The 27,021-nt window shown below is 41.1% G+C and overlaps 1 protein-coding gene across 2 annotated transcripts in view; it reads left to right on the top strand.

Annotated features, from left to right (window-relative positions):
• The window catches only part of LOC147711499 (ADP-ribosylhydrolase ARH1-like), a 56,851-nt gene extending 30,501 nt beyond the window's left edge, over positions 1-26,350 (top strand). For both annotated transcript variants that reach the window (XM_086920196.1, XM_086920195.1), the window contains exons 4-7: positions 19,040-19,145; positions 19,563-19,642; positions 23,981-24,164; positions 26,071-26,350. In XM_086920196.1, coding sequence (XP_086776322.1) covers positions 19,040-19,145; positions 19,563-19,642; positions 23,981-24,164; positions 26,071-26,335 — 635 coding nt within the window. In that variant the 3' untranslated portion in view covers positions 26,336-26,350. The remainder of the gene's footprint in view (positions 1-19,039; positions 19,146-19,562; positions 19,643-23,980; positions 24,165-26,070) is intronic.
• Positions 26,351-27,021: the final 671 nt, after the last annotated feature.

Genomic DNA, 27,021 nt, shown 5'->3' with positions numbered 1-27,021 from the left:
ACATTTAAGTGAATTTGGCTCAGCACATGTCTTACCTGGAATATTGTAAAATCTTGAACATAATATTTCCCAAGAAGAACTTGATAGAACTGCACCCAGTCTAAAGCTTAGCAGTTAGACTATTCCTGGACCTGTATGGTTTACCAGATAACTCCAGTGTTAACACCTTAGCAGCTATGGAACGTCCAGCTCCAGTGCTGGACGTTCCATTGCGCAGGTGCAGTTGGAACGTTCAACGGCCGACGGCAGCACTCCCGAGGTAGTGGTGCCGTCGGCCGCCGAACGTTCGAAGCACTTAAGGGGTTAAAATCCGTACTTTGGCTCGCTGAGGAACAAAGGGTAGCCTTGAAGATGCTATGAACATCTCCCCAAGCATGCCAGTCATAACGCCCCAAACGCACCAGCAAAATAAATTGTTCTTCAAAGCGACCTATTACCTGATATCTGCAGCAAAAAGTAAAATCACATACTTAAGGTGACCACTCTACTCCAAGTCATTATGAACATCATCTCCAGTCCTGAACTTTTTACTTACAGATCATGGTTTTTAGGTGTTAATCTTTTTATAGCAATGGAAGTGAAACCGGACTACACCCTGGCTTGCACACAAAAGTTCAGGAATGGAAACCATATCCTTAATGACCTTCAGGGATGTGGTCAACTTGCACTACAGCGTTGTTTGAACAAATATGCAATGTAGGCAAAACTCTGGTAACACGATTCCCAGTGATATGGTTGTTGAGAACTCCATAGTGATAGATAAGGAGGGCCATTACAGCTACAGAAAAGGGCTGAAAACTAATCTCTTCTACCAAGCTTAAGCAGCCTAATGAAGAATTGGAATATTTCTTTGTGTAGCTGTGACGTTTATTCTTCTCCCACCGTTTGTAGCCCTCCCCTGGGATTCCCGTCATTGGTACCCCTGATGGAGCAAGGCTTCTTGGAAAAGAAACTTGCTCGAATCAACCTCTCATTAACAGGTACTAAAATAAGAAATAGTAGATAAAAGAAAACTAACATACACACAACATTTACATATGGGGAAAAGAGTGTTTATGCATGCTTAAATAACAAAGAATAATTGCTACAATACTGAATTCCTGCTTGAAACCGAAAATTGTTGTGTGCATGTGCGAACCAGAACCGCGCAAATAACCATGTGATTAACCCATGTGAGAGGGAGTTTGGGCCTGATGGGCTAAGCCAAGGGAAAAGATGGCGGTTGAAATGTAACAAAATTTGAGTCTGCGCGCTGAAGGTTTGAAGTGACCTGCTGACCAGACCATTGACAGGCTGCCAAGGACAGACACCTGGTAATGCTCTTCAACTGTAGAACTACATATACCTTTGTATCTAATCTGTTTCTTTGAATGTGTGTGAAAGGTATGATGCTGAAAAATGAATAAATTAAATGGGAAGGGTTTGTTAGACAAAAAAGTTAACTAAGAAATCGAGAATGACAGCATGAGGAGATGACCACTACCCTGCCCCTGCCCAATCACAATCCATGGTCCAATGAAATTTGCAACTTTTGAGGGAGGGACATGCAGAAATAAAGACTATAACTAGAGTGATTTAAGTTAAGAAAGATGGTGAGGTTGACGTCGATGCTGAGTGAGGTGTAGGCGAGAGCTACTGCTGGAAGATAACTGACTGGGAAGATTCAATACTGAAAGACAGTCTGATTAGATTGAAGATATGTGGAAGCATGTCGAGGAGGAAGAGTGTGTGCCCCAGTGCGTAGGAGTTCTAGAGAAGTGCAGTAAGTATCATCCTATCCTGCACCTGTCCTATAGTCTTTGTATCCTAATCAGGTGACCCCACCAGTCCTTTTGGCCAGGGGTTGGGATTCCCCGTTTCACCCTTTTGTAAATATGATTCTATCTTAAATTTGCATATCTTTTGCAAATGTATGAGCTATTATGTCTTGTGACTCTTCATCTATCACTCCTAATGCATTAACATTGTTGCATGTGTCGGTAATTTGAATAAAATTTAATAAATGAATTTTTCTCTCCCATGAAAGTTGATGGAGTTTGCACTGTGAATCTGTACAAATGAGCGTACATTTTGAATGAGTTATTAGATAAAATTCATTGAATCTTACCCGGAGTCTGTGACTATTTTATTGAGAGGTATACGATAAATTAAGTAATTTGTTAATATCAATGCCCCCCTGGTTGCGCATTTCCTAGAATGTAACCACGCACCTGAAGAATTAAGGTGGTACATCCTCGAAAATGTGCAACCTAGGCCAGGATTATGCCCTGACAAGATTCGGAAAAAGAGAGAGGTATACTGGATCTTTTCTTTAAACACAGCAACCACGGGGCTCAATTTTGAAATTCCATGGGAGCAAGCGATTATCTGAACAGTAACCTACTTGTTACAGTATCTAAAATATAAGGTTAGTCCAAAAGGGTTATCACTCACAAATCTGTGTGTTTGTACTAATTACTGTGATTAATAACATGTAATTATCGCATAGGTGTCCAGTTCAATTCAAGATAACTCTATAATTATAGTTCGGTCATAGAACTATTGTCGTGTGCCCATTGGCCCCTGCAGCCAGGATGCAAGTCATTAGTATGGATGCATCTTTCACGCGCCTGATACGCCACTTTACCCGTGTAGTTCTATAATGTAACTACGAGCGCATGCGTGTTTACTTACGGGAACACCCCCCAGTGTAACACCCTATATGTAACCACCATTTACCTGTTTTCACGCTTCCTTCTAATCTGACACACATTCACAATACCTGGTACATGTACTAATAACCGTGACTGATAAAATGTAACTACCGCATACGTGTCCCGTTTAGTATGGGACAACTCTATAATTGTAGTTCAGCCATAGAACTACCACTGTGTGTCTATTGGCCCCCACAGTCAGTATACACGTCATCATTAAGCAAGTAATTGTCACGCGCCCGGTGCGCCACTTTATCTGTGTAGTTCTACAGTCGGAACTACGAGCGCATGCACGTTTGGCTCACGGGAGCATCCTCCACCGCACCACCCTGTAAGCAATTACCATTTACCTGTCACCACGCCCCTTCCTAATTTGATACACCGGTTTTCAATCGATATTAAGAGGTAGTGAGAGATATATATAGCACTAGGCATCTAGGCATCCTTTCCTTCGGTTCGACGACGCAAGACATCCAGAACCCCAGTTTACCACGGCGCCAGTCTCTGCCTCGGTATGTATTGCGATTTAGCCCAGCATGCGGACCAACTATAGCCTAATAGAAGCCAGACTTTAACCATTCTCAAACCTTCCCTCCCCCCTTCCCTCAGTTTTATCTTTTTCCTGGCATTTCTCAACCGGACTCTAACCTATGTTTTAGGTCTGCTATTGTCCCGAGGCCTTTTATCATTAAGGAAGGACACACTTCAACTACAGAATTCCAACTATACGCTGGCGCCTTATACCAATTAGGTATGTAGTGTTACTTAATTTAGTAATCAAATTAATAGAATGATAGTAATAACCGGGCGTCATTATATATTTTCTCACCTGGTTGCCTCTAAGAAAACCCCTCTTACCCCACCCTTTTCTATCTTTGTATTATTTTAGACTGCCATCGCCTATGGCACTACAAATAAACAAGATATGAGGCCATAGAAACCCAGACAATATTGGACTGTCATCGCGTTTCTTCATAATCTTTATACGAAGTTACAGCCACCCATTAAAAAGGTAAATAGGCTAACTTAATATTTATGTCACCACTCTGGTAGATCTCTTATCCCCCCTACTGGTAAACATTCGACATGACCTCTTCTTTATTTCAGTGTTGTATATCCATTGGCACGAACTAAGTATCTCTGCAAATCCTTCAAGAATTGTATCAACAAATATAATACGGACAATAGCAAGGTACAGACATCATGATTAACACTGACATGTCTCCCTACATTAAGAATTTTTCTCTACCACCAAGTACTACTGATATCTGTTTGCAGTCGAGATGTAGAGTCTAATATAGAAAAACGTGCATTCAAACAATTACATCTATGCTGAATAAATAGGACGTTAGTCAAATAACTACTTAGTAAAAAACTGTCTTACAACATGAGAATACCAGGCAATGATATATTTAACTAAGAATTGAAATATCGCTTTAACATAGGTAACTTTTCAGCCTATCGCTATTTTCTACCTGTCGTTTGGCGACTTCCATATCCTTTTACCATATCACGTTACATAATGGCTGTTCTTCTTATTTAGTGATGTGCAGAATACGGTGCCATCCAGCTGTTATAACTTCCCCACGAAATATATTCAAATAGGAGAATACCACTTTTCTATGTAAGTAATTACAATCAAGCTACTTACAACCGTTAGTGTGGTCAATATTCCAAATGTTTATTCTTACTTAATTTGGTGACATAAAATGACAATCTTAACTACAACCTAATTATAATTATCAGTGTAACAACCATTTAGGCGTTTCCTTTTCTTTTTCATTCTTCTACTTTTCTTTATATTCTTGCTAATCTCTATTATGTCTATGAATTCTATCATAGAGCTATTTCTTTGATATGCCTTTGTTCACCCTTCAGTGCTATCAATACTCAAAGATATTCGGTGAAATACAACCAATACATACTAAGGATGTAACTGTCTTAAATCAATTATGTCTAGTACATCTATATATCAGACAATAGATCATCCTATGTAAACATAATAATGTTTTCTGTCCAATATGTAACTGCTCTTTGATATAGTATTAGGAGACATCATTCGAATCAGAGTTTAGACAATTTATGTCTAGAATGTATGTATATGAATTAGACCTAGGCCCAAGGCCCCTACATGGTATTTATAATTATAGTATGACACCACTTATGTACCAGTTTGTGTGACTTGATTTTTATATGTTTTTCAGTGTATGTCCTTGTCCTAAATGCAAATGACGGACTCCTGAAGAAGGCAATAGCCGAAACGCGCGTAGAGTCTCCACCCACCGCTTTGCTTACTCCACTAGCCCAACCTATCACCATAGTCATTTGTACTGTTTTCTGTTTTCTCCTTCTTTTTCGTGTTTTTGATTATATGTAGATACCTCTCTGGAATCATAATATGTATGTTATTGAATTTTTATGTGATCATATGTATTTTTATAAATGAAAATTTTCAAGAAAAATGAAGAAAATATTTAAATAAACCACAAAAATTCTTTTTATATATAGTATGCTTTGGTTCTATTAATTTGGTTTCATGTCACAACATTCATCTATTTAGTTCATTGGTTCTCTTGGGCTTTTTGGCTTAAATATTAAGTTCACTACTGTTCGTTCTTCCAAAAAAAAAAAGTAATTTGTTAATATCACCATCAACTACTCGACTAATGGTCCATTGACCAAAGGAAGAGTGTTGATCTGTGAAACTTAGCTAGACATTGACTAACTCGGATCAAGAAGAAAATAAAACTTAACCCCCAGCGAAACGGTCAAGAAACTTGAATGTGTATATGGGCCCATTTTTGAGTAATTTGTTGATTGTGAAATGTTCATCCTGGATTTTCGCAGGATCAGTTTTTCTGGTAGCAGAGTGATGGTTATTATCGATTAGTTTGGTGGGTATTGATAATTTAATTGACTATATGTTTAACACAAAGAGTTAGTGTCCTGTTCTATGTTGTCTGGAAGAACAGGTACAGAGATACCTGGGAAACCCAGGAAAGGAATTTAGAAGAGCGTGGTAAATGGAAATCACACCCCAGAAGGTTACTCATCTGTTCTCATAATACTGAGAAGCTATGCAGGGCTGCCAGTATTATAGTAGGGACTATATCGTATAAGAGGAGTGTGTGAATTACAGGAGAGGGCCAGCCTATGAAACATTGGCCTTACCCAAAGGAGGAGTATCCCTAGTGGAGTAGCAGGCCCTTCTTGAGCTTAAGTGAAGGATAAACAGTGGTTTTTACTCATAGTGACCGGAAGGAATTTTTCTCTTTGTAGCGAGTGAAGAAACTATCTTTGGTTTAGTGGAGCAGACAGGGTAGCGCTGTTTTGCGTTGTTACTAACAAGAATTTTTTATAAAGAAAAAAACTAGAAGACATTGTCATATTACCTTGTGTAGGGAGGGTCAGTAGAAGGAGCCATACTGATGTCACAGAGAGCCATGCTGGTATTGGTTGAAGCAGCGGGCATGAGAAAACTGCCGTTTGTAAAGGGAGGGTTAGTAGAAGGAGTAATACTGACTTCACAAAGTGTTGGCATTGGTCAGACAAGTGGGTGTGTTGTAAGCTCTGATTGGTCAGTAGACGGGGAGAGTGCTGGTATTGGGTGAAGAAGGGAATGCGTATTGAGCCCTGATTGGATTGTTGGTGTGAGTCACGTAGGAATTGGACGAGTGTTGGCTAATAGGTTTAGTGAGAACAGCAAGAGTTCTTGGATTTTGTCAAGTAAATTAAATAAAAGACTGAGAAAATGAAGTTGATTAATAAGATCATGAATTTCTTTAGGAAGGACAAGTGCATAGTAACTAGGGAGGAAATTCTTATTCCACCCCCTAATACGCTTGCTTCCTATATGATGATGGAAAGTGGATATCATACGTGTATATGGTTGGAAAATTGGGTGGAGTATACGAAAGATGATGGTGTTTTAGCTTTCCCTGAACATGGTACATTTAATGTAAGAATTCTTCAGAATTTAAGAAATCGGATGAATTTGTTAGAACTGAATCCTAGGTTAACACAGTATGAGGCTTAGAAAGAATGGAAAGTTGAGGCATTTGAGCGTGAGAAATACAGAGGAGGAATGAGGATTAATAGAGGATTTTTACTGAGATACCCATTTGACAGATGAAAAGATGGAGAAAAGCTGTGGTAACAGGGGGTGTGTATCCAGTATTGATGGCTGAAGATCAAGAAAGGAGCAAATGTGTGATGATTCTGATGATGATTTAATAGAGGATATTTTAGTAAAAAGACCTCCGCCTTATCAGGAAAGTGCTAGAGATACAACTCCAAGTGTCCCTATGATGGGAACTCTATTGGTTCCACAAGTTCTATATGATCCAACAGTCATTCGAGCATCACAAGAAAAGGAAAGGGATGCATTGAACAAAAGTAAAAAGGAAATAATTCAGAAAATAGATCATATAGGCTTGAATACGGAAGCGCTGACAGTACCAGTAACTAATGGTCATGTTATTCCATTGTAGGTGATAAAAGAGGTACACCAAAATCACAAAATGTAGTAGTCTCACAGAATAGAGCTAGAAAGGAAATAGTCATGGTAGACCATCATATTAGTGAGTGTCAGTCGAATGTTTCAATATTGAATCTCCCAAATATTGAGAAAGGTATCAACTGTCACTCCAGTGGCAGGTAGTTCAGCTGGATTTTCTCCTGAAGATCTGGAGAAATCGGAAAAAGGATTAGAAAAGAAGTATCCCCAACCAAAAACTTTAGATATAAGCAAGTTAAAAGTGGATTTAGAAAAAATGATCATTGGCACAATAAGTCTTGATAGACTAGGTTCATATGAAGATAAAGAATTGTTGTTTCTGTGCAGGAGTGTAACCTGGAGTACAAAGTGTTTACATGAGAAAATAGCGGAAGTCGCTTTAGAATTTGGAATAGATATAGAAAAGTACTACAAAAACCCTATTATGTTCATGTTCCATGGGAAAGACAGGATATTTTGTCTTTTACAAATGATTTTCCAAGATTGAGAGAAAAACCAATTGAGTGGTACAAGCGGTAGAGAGGTTTGTTAAAGTTTCAAAGGTTTTGTTGAAGGATTTGGATGGTCTGTTTGACATAGTGGTACCAACTGATTTGTGGACAGAATGTAAAATTACAGTTGATTGGCCCACTGAAAAATATCATCGAGACGCAAGAACAGGTGCACCTTCAGAAGAGGTGATGAACAAATATAATCAGATGTTTACTTTTCTGAAAGGGAAAATTCCCCCTATAGAAACAGATTGGGTTAAAATTGACAGAACAAATCAAGAACCTAAGGAGTCAGATCATGTGTATTATGAAAGGCTGCTGCAGGTGTTTAAACAGTATGGTGGATTTGAGAACATTGGTGATAAAGATATGGGACATTTTGTATATAGAGTGGTCTATGGACTAAGATCAGAAATTAGCCAGATGATTCAGCAGCATATGCTTTGTTGGCAAAGCAAGCCGACCGAAGATATTCTGAAGTATGCAAAACACTGCAGTGATGACATTGATGCCAAGCATAAAAAGTTAAAGGTGAAAATGATTTGGGCACTAGTGAAGATAGCAGAACGCCAAGAAGCACATTTTGGTTCTCAAAATGATACTCAGAAGAATGGACAGAATCAGAAAAGTAAAATCTCGAATGAAAGTAAGGGAAAAGGACGAATGAGTAGAGAAGAAGCGAGAAAGAAATATCCTTGTCATGGATGGGAAAGCTTGGACATTGGAAGAACGAATGTAGAAATATTCAACAGAATAATGGGGTAAATCAAATTTTAAATCCACAGATGCAGAATGAGGTGGTTGTGAATCAACAACAGCAGCAGCAGATAGCTACTCCTCAGTTACAGAAGCCACAAGCCCCTTTACCCAACAATGTGAATGCTCAGGTGCAGAGATACAGTGTGAACACCGGATTCCGTGGAGAAAGTGGTAATAATACACAGACTGTTCAACAATATTGGATTCAGAGTGATGCAAGTGAATCAGGGATGTCTCTATGACGGTGTCTGAGGGGGTAGGAGGAGTGCATGCTTGGCATATCCTTGGCGGTAGATCAGTCAGGTCCATTTGTTGATGGAAAGGTTGAAGGAAACAAATATCACTTTCCTAGTAGATACTGGTGCTGTCCGTTCTACTGTAAGAACAGCAGTAATCCCAAACCTAACCCTCTCGGGAGAAACCATCCAAGGTGTAGGAGTCTCAAACAAGCAGATTAGAACCCCAATAACAAAACCAATGGAAGTGAATATTGGAAATTTCAGAGACATGCATCGATTTGTGGTATGCAACTCGAGTCCAGTAAACTTATTAGGTAGGGATTTGTTGTGCAAAATGAATTGCAGCATCTTTTGTACGCCTGATGGTGTGGCTTTCCAAACACCAGATGAAGATGTAGCTTTCAAAATGATGCTAGCTAAACAGGAAACCGAAGTGGAGGAGATCTTTTCACTTCTTACTGAAAGTGATATGTCTGACGAATGGAGAAATACAGTGAGGTCAGATGTGTGGAACTTTACAGGAAAAGAAATTGGTCTAATGGCAAAGGTAGACCCTGTCAAAATTATGGTGACGGAAGGTGCAATGTACCCAAATACACCACAATACAGGATGAGCCCTGAAGTTAGAGCAGGAGTTGGCCCCTGTAATTGACCAAATGATTGAACAGGGAATTTTAAAAGAAATATTGAGCAGTCCTTGTAATTCGCCAATCATGGGACTTAAAAAGCCTAGTGGAAAATATAGAATAGTGCAAGATTTGAGGAAAATCAATAAAATAGTAGTACCCTGTTGTCGTGTAGTACCAAATCCTGCAGTGATTCTTTATCAGATACCATGGAACGCTCACTAGTATACTGTGATTGATTTGTGCCAAGCATTCTTTTCAATTCCACTGAATCGGAATAGCCAATATTCTTTTTGCTCTCTGGTTCGGAGACCGTGTTTTGGCATGGTGCCGAGTTCCTCAAGGGTACACAGAAAGTCCATCAATATTCAATCAGATTTTGAAACTAGAGGCAGCTGGAGCGCTGCTGGGTTTACAACAATGCATAACTCAGTTGATTAAAAATGGGCTGGATTTCACCATCAGCAGGGGACAGAAACTGTGGACATGGAAAAGAATTTGATGAGTAACATCAACTCAGTGCTTAAAGGTGATCTAAGAAGTTCAGCTCTACATGAAGGGCACTACGGGTCTCTGCCTTAAGGCCCCGCTACTGCATGCCTCAAGAGAACCCTAGGTTGTAACAGCTTCACAAAAGGTGCCATAGTTTTCTGAAAGGTAGCACGCACATGGCAACATTTCAATTTCCTTACGGCACCAAATTCAGCGGTGCTATACAAATAATCAATATTATCCTATTCGTAGGGCAGAGGGCATCCTGGCACCACTTGATCTGATGGCATTCTTCGACACTATACATCACCGCCTGGCCTCCATATAGGTTGGGTGCTAGCTCAGTGGGCCTTCTACTGGTTGCAGCGATCAGGAGAGGCAATACAGGAGAAGCAATTAACAGCGGGGACTGGATGCTTTACTGACGGCGAGAAAATAAAAGTCCCGAGTGTATCATGCCGCCAGTAAAGCATCCAATCCCCGCGTGCACATCTTTTGTCTTGTTTGTCGCCCCGCATGCACGCTGGAATCGTATCGATTCCAAAAAGCCCCTGCTGGCAGAGCAGCGCATGCGCTGCTTTTCGCCAGCCTGAGACCTAAAAATGTTTAGAGACCTTGGTTATGCCAGCAAACTTAGTCTTAGTTCAGTACATTGATTACCTATTGGTGGCATCAAAGACTAGAGACGCTTGTGTCACTGACACAATAGCTTTACTGAACCATTTGGCAGAAGGAGAACACAGGGTGTCCCCAGAAAAATTACAGTTTTGTAAACAAGAACTTCAATATCTTGGACATAAGATGGAGAGAGGAGTCAGAAAGGTGACTCCAGAAAGAATAAAAGTGATTTTACAAATGAGTATGCCTAAAACTAAAAAGGAAGTGCGAATGTTTTTTGAAATATTTGGATACTGTCGTCAATGGATAAGTGGATTTTCACTCCTGGCAAAACCTTTAATAAGGTTGACGCGAAAAGATATGACTGATCCGATTGAGTGGGATGATGAAAGGCAAGAAGCATTCATAAAACTGAAAAGTTGTTTGTGTCAAGCGCCAGCATTAGGAATGCCAGACTATATGAAAGAATTTGCATTGTTCTGTTTTGAAAGAGAAAGGTGTGCACTTTCGGTGTTAACCCAGAGACTTGGATTGTCTCGACGTCCCGTTGCATACTTTTCTGCTACTTTTGATCAAGTGGGTGCAGCATTACCTGGCTGCTTAAAAGTAGTAGCTGCTACTTGTGTGAGTCTGGAGCAGAGTGAATTGCTTGTGATGGGACATTCTGTAAAAGTATTTGTTCCGCATTCAGTTGAGATTTTTTTAACAAGAACTTGTACTCAACATTTGACCCCTAGTCGGCTGACTAGGTATGAAAGGGTAATCTTGGGTGCTGAAAATGTAAGTGTGACAAGATGCACCATGATGTATGCAGCAACAGTTTGCCCAATTCCTATTGTGAGGAAGTGAAAAAGGAAGTTGATCAGGATTATTTTGATGTGACAGAAATGTGTACAAAGACAAGACTTGACCTCCTTGACGTTGCACTGGAAGAGTCAGATTTTGTACTGTTTGTTGATGGTTCATGTTTGAGAAGAGAGAATGGAGAATTGATGCCTAGTTATGCTGTATGTACTGTATCAATCCTGCTTAAGAGGAGTTAAATCTGCACAAGTAGCTGAAATGTTTGCATTGATGAAGGCTTGTAAATTTGGGAAAAAATTGAGAGTAGCTATATTTACGGACAGTCAATATGGTGTGGGGGTTTTGCATGACTTTGACCAATTGTGGCTACAGGGAGGGTTTCTGACTTCTTCAGGATCTCCCATAAGAAATGGCAAAGATGTTAAAGAACTGTTAGAAGCATTACAATTGCCAAAAGAAATTGCAGTGGTCAAATGTTCCGCACATAAGTCAGGAAATAATTATGTGACATTGGATAATCGGTACGCAGACCAAGTGGCACAATTTTGTGCAAGAAATAAAATGTCTTTGAACAGAGGGATGGAAAAGGAAGTTACCAATTGCCAACAAATGTTTTTCTCTGCTTTTGAAACATGGGATGGAGTTAGGCAATTACAGGATGAGGCAGACGTAAAAGAAAAGGAACACTGGATCAAAACAGGTTGCACAAGAAGGGCTGACGATGAAGTGTGGGTGTGTCCAGATGGTATACCAATAATGCCAGATAGCTTGTTGTCGCACTGGCGAGGGTATATCAAGGAATTACACACGTAGGGAGGGATGCCATGATTAGACATTTCAGACAGACATGGTTTAATCCCAAGTTCAGCGTAGTTGCAGAAAGTCTCTGCCAAAGATGTTTGACCTGTCAACTGCAAAATCCAGGGAGGAAGACCGTGGTTAGCTGGGGATAAATTGGAAAAGCAGAAGGCCCATTAACAAGATTGCAACTAAACCATGTCCTTGTTATCGTGTGTCTGTTTTCTTGATGGGTGGAAGCCTATCCCACGAGAAGGAATGACAGTCTCACAGTTGCCAAACTACTGTTGAGGGAGCTTATTCTGTGATTTGGATTTCCAGGCACTTTGGAATCAGATAGAGGACCTCATTTTAATAATGAGATAATTAAACTAATTTGTGAAGCTTTCATAATTGAACAGAAGTTACATTGTGCCTACCGACCAGAAGCATCTAGAGTGGTTGAGCAGCTCAATGTTTCAATAAAATCCAGGTTAGGAAAGGTGTGTGCGTCCACTTCATTGAAATGGCCTGATGCTTTGCCCATTGTACTGATGAGCTTTAGAAGCATTCCTGACCGAAGAACAGGATTAAGTCTGCATAAAATCCTCTTAGTAAGAGTGGTGATACAGGCATTTGTACCTGGAAACAAATTGATGAATATAACTGATGATTTAGTGTTGGACTATTGTGAAGGACTAGCTGATCTGGTACGGTCTGTTTCTCACCAGGTTGGAGAAGATGCAAATGCAGCACAGCCAAATCAAGCTAATGATTTGTGTCTTGGAGACTGGGTTGTGATAAAGAAGCATATGAGGAAATTGTGCTTGGAACCCAGGTGGAAAGGACCTCATCAAATCATATTGGTCATGACTACAGCAGTGAAGTGTGCTGGATATCCGAATTGGATCCACGCTAGTCATACTCAAATAGTCCCAAGTCCACCTGAACAACCAGAGCAGCAACTGGTAGAACAAACAAAAGAACCAGAAGCTGAGAGTTGTGAAATCGCCGATATCAGAGAGACAGACTCTGAAGAACGCATTGACGAAGAGCAACCAAGTACAAGTCCAGTAGAGAGGGCACCAGTTACTAGGACTGAAGAGAATGCTGTAGAGACTGCTAAATAGTTGGAGATTGATAGACCAGAACAAAATGAACAAGGAATTGAAGAATCTTTTATTGAAAATCCGGATCAAGTTCAGGCAGAAGAGGAAAAAGAAAGATCAGACGGTTCAGACCAAATACAAACAACAGAAGAAAAATAAGCTGAAAAATCAGAACAAGTCCAACTAAAAGAAAGAGAGGATAAAAGGACACTTACAATAGGTGAAGACGGTGAAAAGGCAGTACAGACTAAAGGAGTGAAAAAGGGAAAGAACTGGCTGAGTGGAGTGAAAAGACTGAGATACATTCTAAGAAGAAAAACAGGGAAGGAACTAGAGCAAGTAAACGAGGTATCAAGTCAGGTTGAACAAGAACAATCAAGAAGAAGATCATTAAGATTTTCAAAAAGAGCAAGGATACCAAATAGAAAATATAAGGCTCCAGTTTGGACCTACATTATATTGGAAGATTTTGAAAATCTTGATCTGAACGGTGAACCAGAAAATATCATTGTTGAAGGTTCTGATGAAAGGGATTTGAGACCACCTCAAAGAAAAGACTTTTGTACAAAGGGCGGATCCATTGAGAAATTATCAAAGGAAGAAGATCAAGAGGGAAGAAGGACTGACCAAAAGCTGAAAGCCTTCGAAGTGTGGGATCACACAAAGTTTTTATTTAAAAAAAGGTTTTTTTAATGAAAATAATATTTAGGATTAATTTTTAGATACTAAAATGGCAGAAGTAAAAGTGACTGAACATCCATATTCTAACTTAAAACGACGGTGTGATAAATGTTGTCTATGTAGTATTACAATATTAATTTGATTTGGTTATTATTAACAGTCGTGATACTAATCCTAATGGTAACTCATAATCAGAATATCACAAATACTAGAAAAAAAGTGAGTGCGGTTACTAAAAAAAACAACTACTACAGATTTAGTTCAAATGGATAAAAGCGTGTATAATCATGATAAATAAAATAGTGATACATCATTAAATGTATTTGCTAAACTCCTTTACCAGTATGTTAATACAATGGATGTGAGTGATTAGGTTTGCATGAAACTACCTACTTCTGTCTCAGATGGTGTGACATATCACCATCTCCCATTAACTTATGGTGTGTCTTGTAGTGTTGTAACTACTTTGTTTTATGGAACTGGTAAGTTACAATATTACTATAGTAATATGGATTTAGTATTTTCAGAAATTCCTATTAGAAGACATATGAATCCAGTGCTTAGTGGTAAAAATGCAGAGTTTATGGTAGAATTCTTTCTAACTACAAATCCCATAGACATAACACATGCACATAGAAATAATCTAACATGACTTTTGCATGATGGAGAAAAGGATTTTCTAAATTTAGTAGGAGAAAGAAGGCAGGATTTCCAAAAGAAAGCGGTTGAGCAAAAGTCCCATATACCTCCATGGGCTGCTCTAGAAAAGGATTATAAGAAAAGCGAGACTCATGCTGCAATGTCCCTGGACTTGTCGAAACTGGGGAAATTCTGTCTACATAGATTAAAAACTGAATATAATACCATTTTCATTTGTACTAGCGAATGTGAACATACCTTCCTAATAATGGGAGCATGGGGACTAAAAGGGGGAACTGATCCTAATTCCCGGGAATGTATTATGTGTGCGGTAAAAATACCTATTATAGGTTACCTGCACGATGGTATGGCAGTTGTAACATTGCCATTGTATTTCCGAAGGTATACCACTTCACTAAGAGCAATGAAATGTATGACATAAGTAAAAAACTAACAAGAAATTAAAGAGCAAGCTTTTCAGAATTAGTAGGGGATATATTTGGTGCACTGATACCGTCAGTTGGAGTCATATTGAATTCACACAAGATACTTCAATTGTCCATTGTAATTGACCGTTTATCAACAGATACTGCTGGAGGAATACTGAAATGGTTGCAATCAGATCTATGGTTTTGCAAAATAGACTTGCCCTTGATATCTTATTGGCAAAGGAAGAAGGAGTCTATGGCATGTTGAAAGTTCAACACTGCTGTACATATATCCCGGAAAAAAGTAAAGGTATTGATGGATATATTAAGAATATTTTTAAGATTCATAAAGATTTGACCCATTTGGAGGTTGACGGTGTATGTGAAAAATTCAGTAAAAGTCTTTCTAAAATAAGTAACTGGTTTTCCACCTTTGGAAGTACTTTATTAGGGAAAATATTCATCCACGTGATTTAAATAGCATTAGTGATATTTATGATAGTAATGACCTATAAATGTTGCAAGGGAAAAATGAGAACTGGGTCAATAATTGAAATGCAAAATAAAAGGATGGGAAGAAAGAGAAAAAGGGAAGAGATAGAGTTAGAAGAAATGAGAGACAATCTATTTGGTAAGATGAAATAAATTAACATAAAAGAGAAAAATAAAGAATGCGTAGAAACCAACGCAGGTACTAAGACTAAATGATAAAATTGGCAATTGGTAATGATGGGTATTTCATGATGGCTTGAAAATGCCATCTGAGGGGGGTTGATGGAGCAAGGATTCAAGGAAAAGAAACTTGCTCCGATCAACCTCTCATTAACAGGTGCTAAAATAGGAAATAGTAGATAAAAGAAAGCTAACATACACACAACATTTACATACAGGAAAAAGAGCTTTTATGCATGCTTAAATAACAAAGAATAATTGCTAACTGGTAACTGAAATCCCGCTTGAAACGCAAAATTGTTGTGTGCAAGTGTGAACCAGAACCATGCAAATAACTCTGTGATTAACCCATGTGAGAGAGAAACTCTCACACATGCGCAAAGAGTTACTAACTGTAGGTCTCGAGGCACTGCATGCCTGGAATATGCTTGCCTGAATTTAAAGAGAGCTGTCGCTGCTAATGCTTTTGCTTAACAAAGAAGAAAACCACATGGGAGGGATAGAGTAGAAGTGGGTGGTGAACAGTGATAGTACCATATTTGAGAAATTAACATCTGTTTATGATTCCTTTATTAAATAGTGTGTGTCTGGGCCTGATGTGCTAAGCCAAGGGAAAAGATGGCGGTTAAAACGTAACACAAGTTGAGTCTGTGCGCTGAAGTTTTGAAGTAACCCGCTGACCGGACCATTGACAGGCTGCCAAGAGCCAAGGACAGACACCTGAGATCACTCTTCAACTGCAGAACTACATATGCATTTGTATCTAATCTGTTTCTTTGAATGTGTGTGAAAGGAAATGACACCGAAAAATAAATAAATTAAATGGGAAGGGTTTGTTAGACAAAAAGTTACTATGAGATCGAGAATGACAGCACGAGGAGATGACAACTCCCCTGTCCAATCACAATCCATGGTCCAATGAAATTTGCAACTTTCGATGGAGGGACATGCATTAATAAAGACTATAACTAGAGTGATTTAAGTAAAAAAAGAGGTTGAGGTCGATGCTGAGTGAGGTGTAGGCGAGAGCTGCTGCTGGAAGAGAACTGACTGGGAAGATTCAATCCTGAAAGACAGTCTGATTAGATTAAAGATTTGCGGAAGAATGTCGAGGAGGGAGAGAATGTAAGAGAGAGTGCGCTCCGGTGCATTGGGGTTCTAGAGATGTGTAGTAAGTATCATCCTATTCTACACCTGTCCTATAGTCCTATAGTCTTTGTCTCCTGATACTTAATCAGGTGAACTCCACCAGTCCTTTAGGCCAGGGGTTGAGTTTCCCTGTATCACCATTTGGTAAATATTATTCTATCACAAATTTGCATATCTTTTGCAAATGTATGAGTTATTATGTCTTTTGTCTCTTCATCTATAACTCCTAATGCATTAAAATTGTTGAATGTGTTTGTGATTTGAATGTAATTTGACAAATGAATTTTCCTATCTCATGAAAGTTGATGGAGTATACACTGTGAATGTGTACAAATGAGCGTTCATTTTGAATGAGTTATTAGATAAAATTAATTGAATCTTACCCAGCGTCTGTGATTATTTTATTGAGAGGTATAAGATAAATTAAGTAATTTGTTAATATCACTATCAATTACTCGACTAATGGTCCATTGACCCAAGGAAGAGTGTTGATCACAAATTACTTAATTTATCTTATACCTCTCAATAAAATTATCACAGACGCCGGGTAAGATTCAATTAATTTTATCTAATAACTCATTCAAACTCATTCAAAATGCTCATTTGTGGAGTGGTGTGGCTCACTGGTTAGAGGCGGCAGACCCGGAAGCAGAGAACAGCCCGGGACCAGGGTTCAATTCCGACACGGCAGGGTCGAGGACCAGGGTCAGCGGACTCGATAATTCTCGCCTCGGTGCCTACTCTAAGCAGGGATCACACTCGGCAACTCTGGGCATTAGCTTGCCTCATCTCTACAACGGCCCCCCACATTCGCCGGGGATGCCTGGTTTCACCTTGGAGATACCCAGTAGGGACCATCTCACAGGGATAGCCAGGATGGGTTCCCCAGCGGTCTACAAAGCCACGACGCCTCAGGGCAGCAGTGCGCTTTACAAGACCACATACATACATACATACATCTGTAAAAGTTAGTTAGACATTGACTAGCCCGGATGAAGGAGAAAAGAAAACTTGACCCCCAGCGAAACAGTCAGGAAACTTGAATGTGTATATGGGCCCATTTTTGAGCAATTTGTTGATTGTGAAATGTTCATCCTGGCTTTTCACTGGATCAGCCCCTTTCAAACTTTGCAGAAACTCATGCCATACTACAAGGTCCAAAAACACTCTGGTGCAAATAACATTTGCATTGGGTCTCTGGTTTTGTTGTGCATCCTATAAGCACCTGTGCACTGTAAATGAAGAACACCTGTCTTCTATTATTACCCTGTGACCACAGGTTACTGAGGGCAATTACCATCAGAACAATCTGGTAGTGACTGCCTCTGCAAATATAGGTTTTACCTCAGTTTAACTCAAATCCGCCCTAATGCTAAAACAAGCATAAAGGACATAAATTGCATTCACAACATTTTTAACTGTAAATGATCCAGATCATGTTTTGTGAGTCCACTGATAGTTGATGCGCGAGCACCTAAAACAACAATAATATATTAAAAGCAAGCCTAATGTATGTTTAACTGTATTCTTGCCATACCCGTCTTTCAGGAACGCCACTCTTACACATGACTGATGCTGCCCCAGGCGCATATGTGGCCAACTCACTGTGGGTACCTGGGCTAAGTTCAGTTCCATTCCAAATATCCAGTGCCCTTACCACGATCACAAGTAGGAGAATCAGATTGAACGAACTGTGCTGCACACCTCTGGTAGTTATGAAACATTGGGTCTTAGGTGGTTTTGTGGCAGAGGAATGAGAGGGGAGTTTGGGAGGCACCTTCCTGTAATACAAAGCTGTGACTGAATCACAGCTGCAGTACGGCATGGTGGCTGGGCAAGGCCAAACAATTAAATGTGGGAGCAAGGAGGCCTGCCACAACCTTAAATCTAAACCTGACGATATCGCTTAGGGATATAGCAATATATAAATAAATAAGAAGAGGATGATATGTGTGCCGGAATGGTGAAACTGGAATTATCCCTAGACCTGCCTACCATTCAAAGGAGTTGACTTGTTGAAACATTGCCCTGGTCCACCACTTTCCAGTCTGTGTCTCTATAGTCACCTAAGATATCCCATTCATTGCAGCAGTCTCATATAAGCGTCATAGGCTGTGGTTTGTTCCACAGAGCCAAACATGAATGGTTTTGTCCCCACTTTGGCAACAGCTTGACCACCTGTGTCCTTTTCCACGCGAATAGCACCTGGCTGCTCCCAGTAATGTTTTCCTAACGATATTGGGATAAACAAAGACAATACACAGGTGTTCATATGTCCGAGAATGACACCAATAGACACCCCAGTTTGTGCATGCATTTGACATGCTGTCTCTCTTTTCCTGAAAGGTGCATCCCAGTTGAGGCCGGGAGAAGTAAAGGGCCATCGTATCCCTTTCAATCCAACTGCCACAGGCTGTGGAGCTGCAATGAGAGCAATGTGTATTGGCCTCAGGTAGGAAATGTTAGCACCTGTCTTTGTTTTCTCTTGTGCTCCCTGTTCTTCTTTACCATTTCCTTATGATATTTCTCTGCTTTTATTATTCAGATAGGCTGAATTACAGTCATTCCTTTTAGGCTGCTTGACTGGGGGGGGTAGGGTGATGAATGTTCAGTGATTTCACATATTATTGAGCTGCATAGGGGTCTCATGGAGACCTACAATGAGTATGCTAGGCAGGTTTCACCTTGTATTGTGAGGTGTGCTGTTCATCTGTTGTAGTCTAGCATTGTGTGTAATTGCTCTTGCAAGATGTGTTGTTGCTTGGAATGGTGCTCTGGTCTTATGAAGATAATAGCAGTTGTTATGCAGCATTGACAGACCGAATTTCCTACCGCTTATCTTCATAGATTTGTTTTTCTCCCCCTGCAGGTATCCCCGACCCTCTGAGCTACCCGACCTAATTCATGTCAGCGTGGAGAGTGGGCGCATGACCCATCATCACCCCACTGGTAGGAGCTCCTATTTGCTTATGAAACTGTTCCTGTGCTATGTTTAGTCTCCTGTGTGATTTCTTTCTCTTCTATGCACTTATCACATGTCTGAAGAGAAGTTATGGAGTCGAAGTTGAGTGTGGTTGGTCCCCTATATGTCTTTTTCAATGTCATTTTTTTCCTACCCTCACTCCTCCTACCGCTGTTGTGGTGTTGCCTAGGGTTTCATGTCTTCCATAAGAACTAGTTAGTAGTCTATCTCTGAGAGCCCAACCATAGCAATAGAGATGTACACCGGTTACTAGCTAGTCATTTTTTATGGTCATTGTATCCCTCTATGTTGTGTAGTCTATTTAGCCGATTAGGATCATGCTGAATTTGTTCCATTGCCAGTTGTTCAATAAAGAATGAGCAGCACAGGATAGGCTCTGGCGCTCAGGGCATTGCATTGGTTTGAGTTATAGCGCACAGAGTAAAAGGTGTAAGGCACTAGCATAAAGATCTAGCTGGTCTACCTTGGATTGATTAGTTGAGTACTCTAGTGAATGCCCATCAACAGTAGGGTGGTATGTTTTGTTCTGTTAGTTCCAAACTAATTGTCAATCATGCATAATTTTGCCCTGGGACTTTTCTCTCTTGACAGAGGTCTAAGGAATCTATCATTAAAATGGACAAAGGCAGGTTTTGAAGGCTCTTTCAAAACCATCATAAGTGCTCATAGACCTGAGAGCAAAGGAATAACATTCCAGATTAGTGGGAGTAACATGGAATGGTTTGGAGTGCTATACTCTTCTTTTTGTATAGTGGAACAGTGATGGGTGTTAGACGGTGCTTAATTTGTAAAATAATAAGTGCCAGGGCGCAAACATTTATTCAGACGGTACTGCCGGTGCTGCAGATGGTCTGATGTGTAGTCTTAATTCCACTCATCCTTGTTTAATCCATCACCAGACATACTCTGCTCCTCTATGTTCTTTTTTTGATCTCTTCTTCCTTCCTTTGTCACTTTTTTTTCTTTCTCTTCCTCGTTCTTTACCTCTTTTATGTTTTTCTCCATCTTGTTTTGCGTTGAAATCTGATGCGGAAAAATAAGTGCAAATGCCACAAAATTAGTTACAGTGGACACCACCTGTAAACACTGGCTCAAATTAAGCACTGAATACTGCTACATTGTTTCAAGAAGTAAAATTGGGCCAGCTTGGTGGAAAACTCTGTTTGGCAATAACAGAGCTTTACCTTTTATGAATTGTTAGCCAGGAACTGATGGGATTTTTTGATAACATGGAACTATGCCATATTCACAACACTACAGACAAAAGCTGAGTAGCAACATGACATAACAAGATTTTATAAAGTAGTTGGGTAGACCAGGTGGGGATCTGGTTGTAGCAGACTGAGATAAAGCCACAAGTTCAGTATGACAAATGTAGGGCAGGTTAGATACAGGACCAACTTTATCCTGCTGGTGGTTTTACCTTCTGACTTTTATGTGAGGACTGAATGACATGGCTGTGGCTTGCTCAGTGTTGCATCTAGCGAAGCCTTCATTGAGGAGCTGCACAACACTGCATTGGATCCTGACTTCCTTCAGGTTTCAGACAGCAGGGCAATCCTTTTTCTGGATCTTCACAGGTCCAGGAGTGCCCAGAGGTCAGGTTCTGGGCCTGCCACTATTAATCCCAGTGCCAGCTTGTGGGTGGGGGCACTCCTTTGTGTTATCCTAAAACTGGTTCTGGTCAGTACCTCCCTTTCCTCTCGGATTGGCTTTTTAACCTGGATAGTGAAACAAAGGCCGGGCCATGTCTAGTGTCATGTTCTTCTGTGTGGGCCTGGGCAGGCCCCTTTGAAGTGTAATCTCCTCCCCAGCTATCCTGTCAGTAAGACCCACACATCCTTTCACACAATTTCTTTGTGTGTTGTCTGGGAGCAAGACACCTCAGGAGATCCATTAGCAGTCAAGTGATTCTGGACAATGGCAGAAAGGCACATTTGGCTTAGAGAGGAAAATTGCAACTTTCTAAAAGTAATCAAGTAAACAACGAGGACTGGCCCACTGTGTTGGAGTGTTGGAATCTAGTTAGTATTCCATGTCACCTGTAAGTGTAGCTGTATCAGCTGGGCACAAGCAGTCTTTGTTTAAAAAACCCTCACACACCAACCTGGTTGGTGTCATGCTTCATCATCGGGGTCCAGCCAGGCAGCCGAGTGCCACCTGGCTGTGCTTCAACGCCTGACTACAGCAGAGCGGGTGTTGTGCAATAGTGTGAAGTGGATGGAGGTGAATGTTAAAATACACCTCTGGGAGTCCTTGCCTGGTAATTTTATTTGTGGCGGCCCAGGGTGTTGATTAAAAGCTAAGTGTTGCAACTAATAGTAAAAAAATTATGATTACTAAGTTGACTTAGTTACGGTCTACATGTTTCAGTCCCTGTAGAGTCTGAGCGGGACTTTCTTCAGGACCAGGGTGAGTGAGTGGCAAAAAGGAAAGCCACGTGTTTAGATCTCCTACACACGCGCTAAGGTGTGTGGAAAAAGGTGGTGGAAGGTGCGCCTGTGGATTACAGGCACCTTCAGGGAAGCGAAAAAATCATCGCTACTTAGGAAGATCCAGAGAATCGGGGCACAGTGGGGGAGTCACTCCTGTCACTATTTGTGAATGTAGAATGCTCCGCGGTAAACCTAGCTTAGGTCCTCCGTGGCCCGGCTGGTGACCGTAACTAAGTCAACTTAGTAATTATAATTTTTTTACTATTAGTTGCAACACATAGCTTTTAATCAACACCCTGGGCTGCCACGAATAAAATTACCAGGCAAGGACTCCCAGAGGTGTATTTTAACATTCACCTTCATCCACTTCACACTATTGCACGACACCCGCTCCGCTGTAGTCCGACGTTGAAGCACAGCCAGGTGGCACTCGGCTGCCTGGCTGGACCCCGATGATGAAGCATGACACCAACCAGGTTGGTGTGTGAGGGTTTTTAAACAAAGACTGCTTGTGCCCAGCTGATACAGCTACACTTACAGATGACATGGAATACTAACTAGATTCCAACACTCCAACACAGTGGGCCAGTCCTCGTTGTTTACTTGATTATACCTCAGGGGTAAGGACTCGCCCCTAACAAAAACCCTTGCTCTCCATTTTGTTTATCCAACTTTCTAAAAGTGGCATTCTAAAATAGTACTTTAAAATCCGACTTTACCATTCGGATGGATTTTAGATTCCTATTACAATGAGTTCTTGAAACTGTTGTCTTGTAATACCCAAGCTAATTTTATGCATGATAAGGAATTTTAATGTAACTCAGTGCTTTCCTATCGGAGAGCCAGCCATGCTGCTGTGAAAAATGACGGGGTTTTCACTGCCAGTATATGCAAAGTTTAAGAACACCTGTCCTAGGTTTTTAAATACAAATACCACGCCCTTGCCCTGTAGGCAGTCTTTGGGGTTCCTACCTTGGGGTGACTTCTAAGTATTAAGTACAAAAGTTTCAGTTTGAAAATGTTTATTTTGCCAAGTCGAAATGGCAATTTAAAACAACACACAAAGGCTGTAAGGGCGGGCCTGTATACATGTTTTACAGGGCCACTGTTGTGGGTGGCACAATGAGCGCTGCAGCCCGCAAGTAGCATTTAATTTGCAGACCTTTGGGTACCTGTAGTACCATGCACTAGGGCCTTACAAGTAATTTAAATGTGGCGATTACTGTCACACAGCAGCCCTCTCCCGGCTTGGACTAGACTTTAACTCACTCTCTTTCTAATCCTCCTATATGAGGCTCATTCAGTATCCATTTCTTGAATCCCTATAAAACACTTGTGTTCATTATCTTTCCTCCATCCTGTACATTTCTCACATTCAATACCCCTACTCCTGTTCTGAACAAGGTTCTTACTCCGTATCCCACCTTGTCTACTAGATAACATTCAGTATCCTTGGTCTTCTCCTTTGCAAGGCAATCCCTATCCATGTCCTGTATTAGGCTGACTCAATATACTTTCCCCAGTCTTGAACAAGGTTGTCATTCTATATCCCTCTTCTTGTTGTCCCATACAAGGATCATTCATAGTTCCTTCCCCCAGCCTGGGCAAAGCATCCGCTCATTATACCTTTTCACCTTGTCTGATAGACGGCTTACTCAATATCCCCTCCCCATCCTCAGCAAGACTCTTCAATCATTATGTCTGTTTTCTTCCTGTACAAGGCTGTCGCCCTCTACCCTTGGTGTTGTCCCATTGAAAGCTACTCAATATCGATCATCTTGTCCCATACAGTATTCTTACTTGTCCTATACAGAACAAGCCCAAAAGTCAAGAGATGCTTCTTTTGTATGTTCTTTTCCCTCTTCTTAGGTTACCTTGGTGCTCTGGCTTCTGCCCTGTTCACTGCCTTTGCTGTCCAGAAGAAGTCCCTGGTGCAGTGGGGTGCTGGGCTCATGGCAGCCCTTCCAGTGGCACAGGACTACATTCGGGCTGTTGGAGTCGACGTAGATGCCAACCTGTCTTCGTGGTCATATTTCACAGAAAAATGGGCCTGGTGAGCCGGGACTTGATTTACATACTGTGATTGTGGTGGTGGTATTTCAGGTTTTTGCTGGGAGGTGTACAGCTGGGCATTGAAATCATCAGATGGCTGTTCTGAAGTGGTTAGGAGGCTGCTGTTAGGCCTCTCTGTGTCCTCAAGTGATTGTCAAAACTGCAGATCTATACTTTACCAATCTCTCTGTTTACAATTGCATCTCAACATTTTATTTAGATGACGCAAGATCTAGAACATCATTTCCTCCTGCTCAGAGGCTAGACTTTATTCTTGAAGTATTTTGTAAAGCTATCCCAGTGCATTCACAGAACACCTGTAGGCCATATGGTCGGAAGAACCTTTCCAAGGGGCTAGTTGTGCAGTATTGGACTGGTAAACAGACATACACAAACACATCCTTAACCAGAGGAGTACTTTGGCAGTGTCAGCAACTTAATTATTTTAGATTTGTTCACTGTCATTCCATCCTTTATCAACTGGAGGATGTTGCATTTGTGTTCTCGTCTTTTGCGATATGTGAGCCTTATTTGAATAGATCGGTTCAGTCAGTTATTTTATTATCTTATTCTTCCGACTCTTGCCAGTTGCACTGTGGCATCCCTTAGGTGTCTACTCTATCCACCATCTCTTTAACATTAATTAGGAGCCACTGTTAAAACTCACCTGCTCCTTTGCATTTGCTTCTATATGTATACTGACAACATCCAAATTATCCACCTTAATGATATATTGTTGTCTGCTACATCCTCAAACTTTGAGGAAGGTCAAAAAGTGCATGAGTGTCTACTGGCTCAGACTAAACGCTGACCTGTCTTAAATTCTCAGCAGGAAAGAGGTGTGTGTAATTGACCGGGAGTGTTGTCTAAGTACAGCATGCCACTCTGAAGGAGAAGTGCTGCAGTTGGGTTCGGTAAATGCCCTAAAAATCTGTCCCTTTTATATATTTATTAAGTAGGTCAGTATTTCAGCTTGGTTTTGCATTTCCACTTGACATCATTTCTTGGCTACGACAGAACCATGATATGCTCTCTGAGACCATACAGCTAATAAATTCATGTAACCTAACATTCTATCTACAACCTCAGATGGACAACTGTCCCTTCAGTATTATTGGGCTCAACAAAAAAATTGTCAAAACTAACTCCAGGTGCTACTGAATTCTGCTTCTAAGACTGTTACAGATGCTCCCGGAAGGGTGCACATACCACCAACACTCATAAAATGGCATTGGCTCCTCGGTCCCCCTGACTACAGGTTAAACTGTAATCTCGTGTCTGCAACGGTTTGAATTGAAACACTCCAGGCAAACTCAAAAAACGGTTTCAATTCTAATCCAATAAAAATGTTCTTTCACTGAACAAACAGGCCTCCCTCCTGTTGACTAAACTTTTGTTTTCCGTGCTAGTTATTTTATGAATTTCGCCTTTATTCTTTTGAGCCATGGAAGTCTTCTTTCCCTTAAGGAAACTAATGCAAGTATATTGTTCTAGTAGTTGTCGTCTTAGTTGACAGATGCTGGCACTTGGATGTTCTACCTGCATTTATGGCACTTTATAAGTGTTCTGAAGATGAAGATTGAACAGTGACCATGGCAGGGGTGAGATAGGACTAGCAGTGGTATTTTGGATCAGCATTAAACTTACCAGCTTGAATAAGAAGAATTCCACTGCAGTCCATATTATGTTTTGGCGCAATTGTAGGAGCTTATCGGCATTATGTTGCATTGCAGCTCCTCCCTTTAATTTAGAAAATTTTTGCCTGCAGTTCAAATGCAAAATGACAGTCTGTTGGGTTCTCTCATATATTTAACATTTCTCACATAATAGATATACGGGTCCATTGTACAGTAGTTGTTGCTGTGTCCTTTAAAGTATGTTACATCTTATTTCCTTCTGTCTCCCAGGTACCTCTCAGAGCGTTGTCTTTCCGATGGTGTAGGTCCTGCCATGTTCCCAGCTGCGTATGGCCCATTGGAGCGAGATCGCGTTTACAAGACCTTCAGCTTAGATGGGTGGGCCGGCCGCAGCGGCCACGATGCACCCATGATTGCTTATGACGCTCTTCTTGGAGCTGGGGATTCATGGGAGGAACTCTGCAGCCGTTCCATGTTTCACGGAGGTCAGCATACAGCTCGCCGAATGTCCTTTTACATGTCTTTAGCGGCCTAGTCCTACCTGTTTGTCCTGCAAGTACATTTCTTACTTTTTCCATTCTGGGATAGGTTAGTCCAGCAGTGATATGTTTAGGTTTCGCCTGCACATTACTTGCGCTGTGTTAGTGAGATTAATTGTATTTAATATAAATCTTTTGGTTTGTGGACCAGCTCGCGCAAGTTCGTGTTGGTGAAGCCGGGGATTCTGCCCTTTACTCCCTGTGAACTGTCACCTCTTGCGGCCCCGGCTCCGCGGGAGCCGCTCGTGTGGTGCTGCTGTTGCTCTGGTGGGAAAGTGCACGGAACTGGGACTGGAGGAGGTGCATACCGGCAAAAGGATCATCGAGGGACTGCGAGGACCAGCCTGCAGTGCGGCGTGTAATCAGCCGCAGCTGGTCCTCTTCCCGCCACTGTTCATCGCCTGTTATAATCCCTCAGTGCCGCTGCCTATCTGGGTTTGTGGAGCAGCTCGCGCAAGTTCGTGTTGGTGATGCCGGGGATTCTTCCCTTTACTCCCTGTGAACTGTCACCTCTCGCGGCCCCCGCTCTGCGGGAGCCGCTCGTGTGGTGCTGCTGTTGCTCTGGTAGGAAAGTGCACGGAACTGGGACTGGAGGAGGTGCATACCGGCAAAAGGATCATCGAGGGACTGCGAGGACCAGCCTGCAGTGCGGCGTGTAATCAGCCGCAGCTGGTCCTCTTCC

This window comes from Lissotriton vulgaris, chromosome 5 (genome assembly GCF_964263255.1).
Source record: "Lissotriton vulgaris chromosome 5, aLisVul1.2, whole genome shotgun sequence".
In the NCBI taxonomy this organism is placed as follows: Eukaryota; Metazoa; Chordata; class Amphibia; order Caudata; family Salamandridae; genus Lissotriton; species Lissotriton vulgaris.
This window is presented reverse-complemented; position numbering and strand designations above follow the sequence as displayed.